Source organism: Mobula hypostoma, chromosome 25 (genome assembly GCF_963921235.1).
Source record: "Mobula hypostoma chromosome 25, sMobHyp1.1, whole genome shotgun sequence".
Lineage (NCBI taxonomy): Eukaryota > Metazoa > Chordata > Chondrichthyes > Myliobatiformes > Myliobatidae > Mobula > Mobula hypostoma.
Window position 1 is genome coordinate 44,546,185 of NC_086121.1, and position 13,339 is coordinate 44,559,523.

Consider the following 13,339-nt stretch of genomic DNA (forward strand, 5'->3'; position numbering starts at 1 on the left):
GTCATATTTTCCCAAAATAAATAAGCCATCAATGCCTTCCTCAGATTTCAGGTCATTACACAAAGAAGAGTTTTGTTCTCAGGAACTACATCTCACCTGATGATTCCCATCTAATGTGAAAGGCTTTATATACACATTGGATTCAACAACCTAGGTCTTTTCCTTTCCTACCCCCATCTCCCCAACCTTTGGAACACACTTCTTCAACCTCCCTACTTTTGCCAACTGCCTTCCTTAGTGTGCCCTCTCCTCCAGTTCCTGCTTGCTTTCATTTATTTCTTTCTTCCTTATCCTCTTGACTTCCGTAAGCTGTCCTCAACCATCATAAATCCAGCTGCCTGTGTAGATCAGATATGGTCATACTGAGGACAGGCTGGAGGGGTTGAGTCCACTAATCTTGCTCTTTTCGTATTTCATAAGTAGTAACAAATCCTCCATTTCTGAAAGATGCAATGATTTCAATATAACTAACAAGCACATGTGATTTGGTAGTTTGGCTGCCAAAATTCTAATTAAGTTTAACCAACACAACCATTTCTTTCCTTTCATAACTTACAATATTCAAGACAGATTTTATTACTGCTTTTAAAGACAAATCACAGTAATCTGTAATCAGAGGCATCTTTATTTTCAGTTGTTTACAGCTCTTGGTGAACATCTGGGAGTTGAAAGTTGCTTTGAAAGGTGCAGATCTGAGACACATGTTGTTACACTTACTAGAAATTATATCATGCTGAGTCCCAACTGAACCTGCTAACAAAACACATAAAGGTTATCACATTAAATGTTAAATATTAGCCAGATTTTTGCCAGCACATTCTTGATATGTGCAAAAGAGTGGCATTCAGTGAGTATGACAAGAGAATAGGCAGTCTACTGTGCGATAAAACGAGTCTAATGCATTTCCACAGCACTGAGGAGAATTCCCCAGGGTTATAAACTGTCGTTCATGATATTGTGCTCAGGTGGCTAAAGCAATAAAAAAAAAATTTTCTGCAACATTATTTACCGTCAGTCTAGTGCTCCCACATCGCAGGGGAGAGTTATTGCAATATATGAAAGATGTTTCAGAAATATGATGAATAATAAACATCCAACTCATTCATGCACATAGGTTCTGGGTAGCTGAAAAGCAAAATATGACGCAAACACTTAGATCAAGAGTCCCTTTGGGAAGAAAACAGTAAATATTTCAGGAAGTCAGCGAAGGAAAAAGAAGAATAGAGGTGGATGGAGTGTAGTATTAAATGATAAATGGGGTGAGAGAACTCAGGACAGGCAATACAATTTGGATCTGGTGACACTGCAAATGATAATAGCTAAACAAAATACCAGCATCAATGTTCACAATAAAAGAGAAGCTATTAAGTGAAATTGTGGAAGTCAATGGTGTGTCCCTAAGGATGCCAAATGCTTCACTGAAAGATTAAGTGCTGATTCTTAAGCTTCTGTTGAGCTTAATTAAACATACTAGAAGCAGAAGACAAAGAGGTATCAGCAGAGGGATTTAAATCAGAACATGAGTGGACACTCATGGTCACACATGTTGACTACGTTTAGTGAAAAAAATCATCCATTCTATTCCTGATCTCTGCAGTTTAGGGAAGGAATTGTAATGAGCGTACATGCAGCAGTTTAAAGTAGCCGCAATACAAATTGATGATCACCTGGAATAGTGGCCAATGGGGAAAGACATGCTCTTCCATTTCTTGCATGTGTATGGGAAGTTTGAATGGGCAAGGTGTGGTGGGAAGGTTGATCAACGTGTAATGGAAGGAACTATCTGTTCAGACTGCCAACGATGGGGACTGGTTCCAATGAAAGGGCTTCAATCTGAAACATCCACTTTTTCCCTCTCTGCATTTTCCTGTTTTTATTTGTCATTTCCAACTACTTTTTTTTTGCCTATTTTTTACTCTCTTCCTAATCTTTTTCAATGTATTATCTTTTATCTGAAGTGGGCCTTCATGACTCCAGAACAATTTACCATCGGGCTGATCTTTGACTATAATTAATAAATTAGCCTACCAGTACAAACTTAACTTTTGTATCTGTAATACAAAATTGTTTACATAAAGGGCCACTGAGAGACGAAGACAAGACAAAGGCACGGAATTCTGAACAGTAATTTGGATACAAAGTGTGTTGCTCAGAGATTTCTCTATGTTTATACTAAACACTGCCTTTACTCATTATGTATTCAATATTAAAATATATAGGCGGGTCTGGTCAGTGCCTCAACATCTTCAGGCTTAATCTTAAAAAATAAATCACATTTTCTGCAACCATCTCTTCTTTTATTTTATTACAGTAAAGTTAAGCAATATAACAACTCTAGTGGATTTGTCATTCTTACCACAGCATTTCTACAATAAACGCAGTTTGTACAACCCTTTTAACAGGATTTGGAAAAAAAAACCCACTGTAGCACACATTCAATTCCTTTTCAAGCAAATGTTGTATCAAAAGAAAACAAAACAGTAAAATGTATTAAATCAGGAAGCATTGCATTTATTTACAGCACTTCAGTGGTCCTAGTACAATATTACTTGAACACATTAGGAGACATTACTTATGTAATAATGCAGGCAACTACTCCACTGTGTACACAGCTTAAGTTGCAAATGTGAGGATCTCTTTCATACTTGTAGAATATTAAACCTATTCATCTTATTTTTGCATATTACATTCTGAAATGCAGCTCTGATGTGTTAATCTGATATTTATTACAGAAATTAACTTGATATTACACAATTTTAAGGTCAATTTGGTGTGTCATTCTAAGCAAAATCGATTGTGTGGTGGGATCACACAAAAAAAGTCATTACTGGTCAAGTGGCCAATAACAAAACCAACAGTTATAAGTGCCCGTGGAGGGAACTTTACTTCAAGCTGCTGGGATACATTAGCCATCAAGAAACCACTTATGTTTCAAACACATTTTTAGACACAGTGAACTGAGAGGAACATCTTTCCCCTGATATTAGTCAATTATCTGGCCATCATCCTATGCCAAGGCAGCATATTAAGTGATTTACTTTCCTCTATCGCCCTTTGAGCCACATTCAAGACACTGCACTTTTGCATATAAAGGCAGGAGTTGCAAGCAAATTTAAAGACTGGTCATTTCTTTTTAAAAGTATAAACCAAGTCAGTGTGCATATGCCCAGTGCAATGTCCAAGTGATTTTACCCACATACTTTTCCCACTTCCAACTTCCATTCAGTTAGCTTCAGCAAGCAGGTGTCATCACTTCAGTGGCCCAACAGACCAGTACCTGCAACAACAACCATGCCACTGTTTAACAATTCTTCATGACCAAATAATGTCATTAATAGTCAAGTGATTATGCTTATAACATATCCCCCTCACTCTACCAACAAAAGAGTGAAAAGGAGGTGTGACTAATAATCTAGGCAAACAACATCCAAACTTGCTATAGCATTACTGATAGCGAGCAAAATATCACTGCTTGGGCTAACAATTCAGATTGAAAACAAAAAATATCATTTACTGGGCGTACTGACTCTTACCAAATCATTTACTAATATTTAGGGTATTGTGTACCACAAAAAATGACAGATTGCAGAAATACTTATAGTGTTAAACCACAAACTTAATTTTATAAACTCACCTTTAAAACCCTCTTCAGGCATACACACTGGAAAAAGAGTGACATATTAATTAAGAGCTGCAATTTAAAAAGTTATAAAATCAAAAAACTCAATTTATAAAATAAAAAAGGAATTAACTATTATTCTTCATTAAAATTTAGAATCAAAATGATAACTATTTCAATATTTATTGCTTATTTATTGTTATCATATTTTTCTCTTTCTTTTTATATTTATACAATTTGTTGATTTTTTTTACACATTGGTTGTCACTCATCCTGTTGGGTATGTACATCGATAATAAATTTACTTTGAACTTTATTGATTATAATCTTCCACTGAAAAAGCCATTGCTCACTTTACATGGAAAATTAAGTTGAATTGATAAGCTATATTGATAAATCTATTAGTAAAATTTCCTACCTTGCATTATATCATCCATTGCTGTATAATCAGCAATTGGTTCATCAGCCTAAGGTGCAGAAGATAATGAAAGCAAATTCACAATACTGGCCACAAGCTTATACTCAACTCAGTAACATTTTATGATTTTAGATTAAATTGCTACCCATGGCATATGTTATGACTTCAAGTGAATTTTCATTATATTATTAAGAACAAATTAAACAATTAAAAATTTGCAGAAAATTTCTGCTTTGTATTGCTATGAACACAAAACAATAGGCCATTTGGATTTACCTGGTCTGTGGCAAAACTAATGGTGAATTAACATGTTTATTAAGTGGCTGATTGGCAGGAGACAAAGACTGGGAATAAAGTGAGTCTTCTCTAGTTTGCTCCCAGTGACTAGTGGTGTTCCACAGGGGTCTGTGTTGAGACCAATTCTTTTACGTTAGAATTGTTGGCTTTTTGCAAAGTTTGCAGACGATATGGTGGAGGGGCGGGTAGTTTTGAGAAAGTAGCAAGGCTCCAGAAGGATTTAGACAGATTAGGAGAATGGGCAAAGAAGAGGCAGATTGAATACAGTGTTGGGAAATGTACGGCCATGCACTGTGGTAGAAGAAATGAAAGGGTTGTCTATTTTCTAAATGGAGAGAAAGTATTAAAAAAACTGAGGCGCAAAGGGACTTGGGAATCTTTGTGCAGGCTTCACTAAAGGTTAATTTGCAGGTTGATTCTGTGGTGAGAAAGGCAAATGCAATGTTAGCATTCATTTTAAGAGGACTGGAATATAAACACAAGGATATAATGTTGAGGCTTTATAAGGCACTGGTGAGGCATCATTTGGAGTACTGTGAACAGTTTTGGGCTCCTTATCTTAGAAAGGATGTGCTGAAACTGGAGAGGGTTCAAAGGAGGCTCACGAAAATGATTCCAGGATTGAATGGCTTGTCATATGAAGAGCATTTGATGGCTCTGGGCTTGTATTCACTAGAGTTCAGAAGAATGTGGGGTAACCTCATTGAAACCTATTGAATGGTGAAAGACCTTGATAGAGTGGATGTGGAGAGGATGTTTCTTATGGTGGAGAGTCCAGGACCAGAGGACACAGTCTCAGAAAAGAGCAGCATCCTTTTAGAATGGAGATGAGGAGGAATTTCTTTAGCCAGGGGGTAGTGAATCTGTGAAATCTTTGCCACAGGCTACATTTGAGGTAGAGGCTGATAGATTCTTGATTGGTTAGGCGTGAAAGGATTTATGGAGAAGGCAGGAGAATGGGGCTGAGGAGAATTGGATCTGCCATGATGAAATGGCGAAGCAGACTCGATGGACCAAATGACCTAATTCTGCTCTTATATCTTATGGTCTTTTGTTGTAGAGATCAAAAGCATATAGAAAAAGGAAATACGATGAAGGCATTTAATCTTTTCTTGTTTTGTTGGATTAAGGTATGTGAATTTATCACACACTTCTAAAGATAATGCTGCTACATCAAGAGAGAATGTAAAGAGTCTGTTCAGGTAAAAGATAACCAGTCCAGTGATCCGCATACATTCCAAGGCTTCAGCTAAATACTTATATTATTTATTTAATGCCTATATCATTTTTAATGTAGAAATTTAACAGCCATTTGAAACTGAAATACACTGAAATACTTCATACTAAAATAACCAGATATGTAACTCTAGATCCAAATATAAATGCTGTAGATATAGGAGAAAGTTATGGACATGTATTAAGATACTGGAAGAATCAGCACAACAGACCTCTGTCTTAGTGGTTTCTAATCTGACAGCATCAACATCTGTTACTCCAACTTCAGGTAACCCCTCCCCTTTGTTTCCTCCCCCCTTACCCCTGTATACTTTTATCTTTCTGGACTTTACCTTGACTGCCTCCTTTCCCCTGCCCTCATTGCCTCCCATAACCTTCACCATCCTCCCTCTAGTTCCCCATCCCATTTCTTTTATTCCATGGTCTACTCTTCTCTCCTATCAGATTCCTTCTTCTCCAGCCCTTTGCCTCTTCCACCTATCACTGCCCAGTTTCTGGCAACATCTCCCCCCCCCACCCCCATGATACACATACCTTCCCATCTTCGCCCCATCATCTGGAATCACCTGTCACCCACAAGCTTATACTACTCCCTCTCCCCCTTCTCCCTTTTATTCTGGATTCTGCCCTCTTTCTTTCCAGTCCTGATGAAGGGTATTGGTCTAAAACATCAACGTTCATTTTCCTCCATTGTTGCTGCTTCACATGCTGAGTCCCTCCAATGTTTTTTTAATGTTGCTCATATTTTATATGCCATGACTATGAGAGGTTCAAACTTCAAGCTCTTAGGTGATTTCAACCTACGGCCATTTCCATGGGTTACAGGCAGTCCAATTACAGTGGCCTTGTGTTTATTAAGGAATACATGCAATGAAATGCACTAATAAAGGAGCTGAAGACTGAGGATATTTTTTATTTACTGAGCACGAGTAGGCCCTTCCAGCCTTTTGAACCACACCAGCTAGCAACCCTTGATTTACCCCTAGCCTAATCATGGCACAATTTACCTACAAATTAACCTACTGATGTTATTCATTATAAACAAAAGCTGAGATTAGATTACAGAATACTGCTAGCAAATAACTGAATACTAAGTTAATATACCGTTGACTAAGTTAAAGTAATTGACTATATTAAAGTCAACATATATCCAATATATCATGGCTTTAATAAATAAAAGCATCATAATATCAGCAATAACAAAAGTATGTCAAATAATACCTTTAGTAGAATAACTGACTCTGGGATTACTCCCAGGTTGCCCAGTGTGGCAGTATCATCAGTTAGCATCCGTCCTTTCAATGACAAGTTCTGATCAAACGGTGCGACAGAAAATGCATGCATGATCTATAGAAGGAGAAGTTATAGCTGTATATCAGAAATTGCTTACGTGGACAACCTACACACATTCCTAGCATTATCTAAAGCTAACAAATATTTATTTTTAACAATAGGAGGAAATTCAAAAAGTGCATTATTAATATAAATCATGGTTTATTTGATAACTGCTTCATGAATTGGCATATTGGGATATTATTGCACATCAGTATACATTGCATCTGCTGAAATAACATTTCACATTCCCATCAATTTTTATGCCATGGACCATTAATTAAGGGGTCTACGATATTCAGGTTGGGAGCCCCTGCTCTAGAGCATCAATTTAAATTGTACATCTGCTTTATCAGTTGAGTTTTCATTTCTTTTATATTGTTCTATTTTAATTCCACTAATGGAAACAAATATGTTAAAAAACAGAACTACTTTTAATGGATCTATGATCATTGTCAACTCTAATGCAACCAAAAGAAACCTCATCCCACAACACCACTCTTTAATAACTAAACTTAGGTTTCCTTTAGTTCTTAACAGAACTTCTTGTCACTGGTTCAGCCCATGTACTCAGAGGTGCCATTAATTAAAACCCAATACAGTAGGGGAGAAAGTTATAATAACAGTAAAAAATTTGAAAAGATCTGCCCATGACATAGAAGGATTCAGGCCAAATGCTGAAAAATAAGTTTAGCAGATTCTATTGATATCTTGTTGTCTGGTACATTCCTATGCTTATTGACTTCATATAATTGAAATTTTCAGATCATAAATGATCCAAACATGTCTAATATGCTTTGACAAATCTGAACTCTATTAATCTGCTTTTTACACCAGGCATCCAACTTGCTTTACATATACATAAATATATACTATATTACCTAATTTACACACACACACATTGTCATCATGGAACAGAGAGTGAGTTTGTAAATTTGGCAGGAGCAAAGGATGTTGGGAATGCTGAGGATGTAGGGGTGTGGGACAGGTGGAAGAGAAGGAATACTAGGTGCAGGGGTGTGGCTCGGCTATAGTCACACCCAGCCATAAGACACCAGGCAAGGTCATTAAATTCCAAACAATTGGTTTATCGAATGTTACAGAATGTCTCTCTGGTGCTTCCTGCTCCCTCCCCTCTTGCTTCCCCTTTGCCCAACCATGATGCTCCTCTCCCTGCCCCCTTCCCACTCTCAGTCCACACGAGAGACCCATATCAGGATCAGCTTTATCACCACTCACAAATGTCATGAATTTTTTTTCTTTTTGTGACAAAGGTACTGTGTGAAGATCTTAAGCACCCTAACTATATAGTACAACAATCAGTTCTCCTGGTATGTTACCCTACTGATTAAATCAGCTCAATTAAGAGAAATGTATGAATAAACTCCTCTCGGGCTTCCAGCTGGGTACAGGTATCAATTATAACCGACTTTTCGATGACAAACTCTGCTACCTTCATCAGGGATGATGCCTGGGCATGTCTAGCCTGGTGGTATTTTTACCCCCGTAGTCCATCCCTCCTGATCGGTTAGTCCTCAGTCAATCACGATTCCGCTCTCCCACCTTGTTTACAATCGAATTCCAGTTCTTACTTAGAGGCAGATCTTTTTCTTTGTTAAAATTTATTTACTCTCATTTTTCTTCAATGGCCTCTTTTACCAGGTAGTCCCAAAACCCATAGGCGAGGCACAGTAGTTTTGTGCTGTTGAAGTCAATCCTATAGCCATTGCGAATGCAATGTTCGGCTCCCGCGAATTTCTCAGGGTAACTGAAATGGATACATCTCCTGTGCTCCTTGATGCAGGTTTCCACTGTACATCAAGAGAATGTACTTCACCTAAAACCAACAACTCTAATACTCCAAGAATACATGCAAGTATTTTTACCTGTATTTTCAACTCCTTGAGAGTCTGATTGGCTGACACAATGAGCTCCTTTTCCCCACGAACTCTATGCCGTGTACTGCGTCGAATTCCCTGTTTATAGTACGTGCTACTGCCACCACCAATACAAGGGTGCATCAATTTCCGCCGCTTTGCTCCATTACTCTGAAACAGAAGTTTGGAATTCTATCTCAACAAGCATCTACACAACAGGAAAATAAAAGATCATCTGTTCCTTCCAAATACAAATGTGTAATCAGTGCAGCATTTCAAGTTCAGTCACTATTTAATTCCTTTAATTTTTCAGTGGCCAGCTGTTGACTACCTTGTCTAGATCATCTGATATTAATTCTAGGCAAGCTCTTGTTCTTGTTTATCTATCATTTCCTGTTCAGTTGTAATGCTATTACTATCTGTTCAAAGATTATGTTTGAATGATAATTTATTTCTAAAGCTGCTGATTGATAATGCAATTGCTTGCCAGTATGAATGTAATTTCAAGGCAGTTCAAGCCATAGTCCAAGATGATTACACAATGCAGTCAAAACATTCCTTGTTGTGTATTTAATATTTCAGTACTAATTGAATAATCTTATGTATACAAGTAGGTTGACATGTTGGAAATCTAAAAATCATAATATGTTGAAAATGCTTAGCTAATCAGGCCACATATGTATGAAGAGAAACAGATTCAGCATTTCAGGTTAAAGATCAATGAGATTTTTGGCGGTCACTTGTTTCTGACACATTGCTTCAAATGTCAAATGCATATCACCTGGCTGAAATCAGGATCCTTCTCTCCTTCTGTTTTGCCTTCCTCTCTGTCTTCCTCAACCTCAGAACCACTCAGGTTTAGCTCTGGTGCACCTTCTTTCATTACCTGAGGAATAATGCAATGATGATCTGACAATGTTATGACAATATTAACTAGTTACACTTTTAGGCGAAACATATAATTACTGTTTCAGAATAGAAGCGAACTAGAAATAGGCAGAACTAAGCCACACAATGACACTCTGCTCACTGACATACTCTCTGACAATCAAAAAGAAACATTTACTTCCTGATAGACAATCCCTCCCTATACCCTTTGACCTCTGACTGTCAATGTGAAATGTCGCGCAGCATATCACAGAAGTACTTGTAGGAAGTTATGCAGTGCATCACTTTTGCTCTGGAAGTGAAACACACTGTGCTGGAAGCTACCATCACAATTAACAGCAGAACAGCAGGCATCTGTTTCCTGATCATCACAGACTGAGGCCATTCAAAGTTCCTGGGACATTCTGACATTATAGGCATTGCCTTCTACTGCAGCAATGAACATATCTCTGGCACAAGTAGATTACTGTTCTGCAAGAACGGATGCCTCACAGGAAGTCAATTCACTCATTAGGAGGCAGTGTTTTATCTGTGAGAGTAGTGCAGGAAAATAATACGCAACTAAAAGATCACTCACAATCATCTTGAATGGCAGAACAAGCATGGGGGAGGATATCCTAACAGTCCAATGTCACATTCTGATCCTATGAGGGTGCTAATAACATTGTAGGGATTGCAAGTTCTTCTTAAGCCCACCTTAAGAAAAATATTCTAGACTGCTCTGTTTTGGACAATCTTAGACCCATTTGCAACCAGCCCTTTCAAAGTAAAATTTTAGAATTTAATAGAAATAAAAATTCTAATCTTGACAAGAATCAGTCAGGTTTTAGATCAAATCGTAGTACAGAAACTGCATTACTTAAAATAGTTAATGACTTGCAGCACAATGCTGACACAGGTAACAAATCAGTTCTTGTTCTCTTAGATCTGAGCGCAGCATTTGATACTGTAGAACACAATATTATCACAAACTGCCTTAATCAATGGGTAGGTCTTTCTGGTATTGCCTTAAGCTAATTTCAATCTTATATAACAGGAAGAAAATTCTTTGTTAGCTGAGGCAACTATGTGTCCAAAATCCATGATATTGAGTTTGGTGTGCTGCAAGCATCAATTCTTGGCCCATTGTTGTTCTCACTCTACCTGCTCCCATTAGGCCAGATTATTTTAAAGCACAAGGTGAATTACTACAGCTGTGCAAACAACATGCAACTGTATTTATCTATTACACCAGAGGATCCTGAGGATCCAAACCCTCTGGTCTGGTGTCTTACTGCATTATAGATTGGATAAGTTTGAATTTCTTTAAACTAAATAAGGAAAAAACTGAAATGTTGGTTATTGGTAGCAATAAAAAATGTGAATCTTCGAAATAAACTTGATTATCTGGCCTTCCATATCAAGCCTGTAGTAAAGAATTTCGGCGTTATTAATGACTCCAAGCTAAATTTCAAATCATATATTAACCATATTACTATGACTTCGTTCTTTCATTTAAGGAACTCTACAAAAGTTTGATTTCTTATAACATTTCAAGATGCAGAAATATTGATACATGCTTTTGTATTTAGTTGATTAGATTACTGTAATGCACTATTTTCAGGATTGCCTAAGAAAGAGTAAGTCAGCTGCAGCAGAAGCAAGAATCTTAATCAAAAAAAAAGAAAATCTGAGCACATTTCATCCGTGTTGGCATCATTACCCTGGCTGCCTGTGTCCTTCAGGATCAATGTTAAAATACTATTAATTGCATATAAGGCTCTGAATAATCTAGATCCTCCATACGGTACTGTAGGTTAAGTCTTAGGCACCCTAGATTTTTTATAGAAATTTTGTTTTAGACGTTTATTTTTGTCTTTTGTTAAAGAAAGTAACATATTAAGTAATAGACTATTTTTCAAATAAAAACGTGATTGCTTTACAGGTATACAGTATAGCCCAGTGCATGGTTAAACAAAGATAACAAACAGTTGCTAATGATCAATGACATAATGAATTGAATGAACTAAACTGATTTAACTGAAACAGAAATGGGTGTAGAAGGAATCAAACTGGTCAAAGAACAACCAAACTAAAAATTGAGGGTGTCGCAGGTGAGACAGTTTAACCTTCAAATCTTACACCATGACAAGAGTGAGCATAGCAACAAGACACAAGGTGGTTATTCTGCATTAGCAAGGCCTCGCCCAAGCAGTAATTTCAAGATGTGCTGTCCAAAGTCTTCTGAAGAAGCACAAAGAAACGGGCATGGTTGTGGACCAGAAATGCAATGGTCAGCCATGGAAACTGAAGGCAGTAGATGAGAGATACATCAAACTGATATCCCTTCTAAATCTTTAGAAGTCCAACATTTGCCATCAGCTCTGAACTCACAGATACCACTGGAACCTAAGAATACCCCTCTACAGTCCCCTAAGATATAGGAGCAGAATTAGGCCATGCGGCCTACTGAGTCGCCTCTGCCATTTGATCATGGCTGATCCATTTCCCTCTCAACCCCATTCTCCGACCTTCAACCCCTGACTAATCTAGAACCTATCAACTTCAGCCTTAAAAGTACCGAATGACCAGCCCTCCCAAGCCCCCTATGGCAACGAATTCTACAGATTCACTACTTCTGGCTAAAGAAATGCCTTCTCATCTCTGTTCTAAATGGACGCCCCTCTATTCTGAGGTTGTGCCCCCTGGTGCTGGACTCCCCACTATAGGATTCATATTCTCCACATCCACTCTACATAGGCCTTTAAACATTCAAAAAGTTTCATAGAAACATAGAAACATAGAAAATAGGTTCAGGAGTAGGCCATTCGGCCCTTCGAGCCTGCACCGCCATTTATTATGATCATGGCTGATCATCCAACTCAGAACCCAGCCTTCCCTCCATACCCCGTGACCCCTGTAGCCACAAGGGCCATATCTAACTTCCTTTTAAACATAGCTAATGAACTGGCCTCAACAGTTTGCTGTGGCAGAGAATTCCACAGATTCACCACTCTCTGTGTGAAGAAGTTTTTCCTAACCTCGGTCCTAAAAGGCTTCCCCTCTATCCTCAAACTGTGACCCCTCGTTCTAGACCTCCCCAACATCGGGAACAATCTTCCCGCATCTAGCCTGTCCAATCCCTTTAGGATCTTATACGTTTCAATCAGATCCCCCCTCAATCTTCTAAATTCCAACGAGTACAAGCCCAGTTCATCCAGTCTTTCTTCATATGAAAGACCTGCCATCCCAGGAATCAATCTGGTGAACCTTCTTTGTACTCCCTCTATGGCAAGGATGTCTTTCCTCAGATTAGGGGACCAAAACTGCACACAATACTCCAGGTGTGGTCTCACCAAGGCCTTGTACAACTGCAGTAGTACCTCCCTGCTCCTGTACTCGAATCCTCTCGCTATAAATGCCAGCATACCGTTCGCCTTTTTCACCGCCTGCTGTACCTGCATGCCCACTTTCAATGACTGGTGTATAATGACACCCAGGTCTCGTTGCACCTCCCCTTTTCCTAATCGGCCACCATTCAGATAATAATCTGTTTTCCTATTTTTGCCACCAAAGTGGATAACTTCACATTTATCCACATTAAATTGCATCTGCCATGAGTTTGCCCACTCACCCAACCTATCCAAGTCACCCTGCATCCTCTTAGCATCCTCCTCACTGCTAACACTGCCA

General features: G+C 38.3%; 1 protein-coding gene across 5 annotated transcripts in view; it reads right to left on the reverse strand.

Annotated features, from left to right (window-relative positions):
* Window positions 1-612: 612 nt before the first annotated feature.
* The window catches only part of usp48 (ubiquitin specific peptidase 48), a 243,158-nt gene continuing 230,431 nt past the window's right edge, over window positions 613-13,339 (reverse strand). Inside the window, exons 22-28 of one of the 5 annotated variants that reach the window (XR_010016075.1) lie at window positions 9,561-9,665; window positions 8,789-8,950; window positions 6,792-6,917; window positions 4,038-4,086; window positions 3,635-3,661; window positions 3,201-3,277; window positions 613-750 (exon numbers count right to left, since the gene is read on the reverse strand). Coding sequence is in view for 3 of the 5 variants with exons in the window: in XM_063033067.1 (XP_062889137.1) it covers window positions 3,255-3,277; window positions 3,635-3,661; window positions 4,038-4,086; window positions 6,792-6,917; window positions 8,789-8,950; window positions 9,561-9,665 (492 nt within the window). In the remaining 2 variants the exon portion in view is untranslated. Of the gene's footprint in view, window positions 754-2,019; window positions 3,278-3,634; window positions 3,662-4,037; window positions 4,087-6,791; window positions 6,918-8,788; window positions 8,951-9,560; window positions 9,666-13,339 lie in introns of those variants that run through there. The other 4 variants (XR_010016074.1, XM_063033067.1, XM_063033066.1 and 1 more) reach the window with 4 other exon arrangements.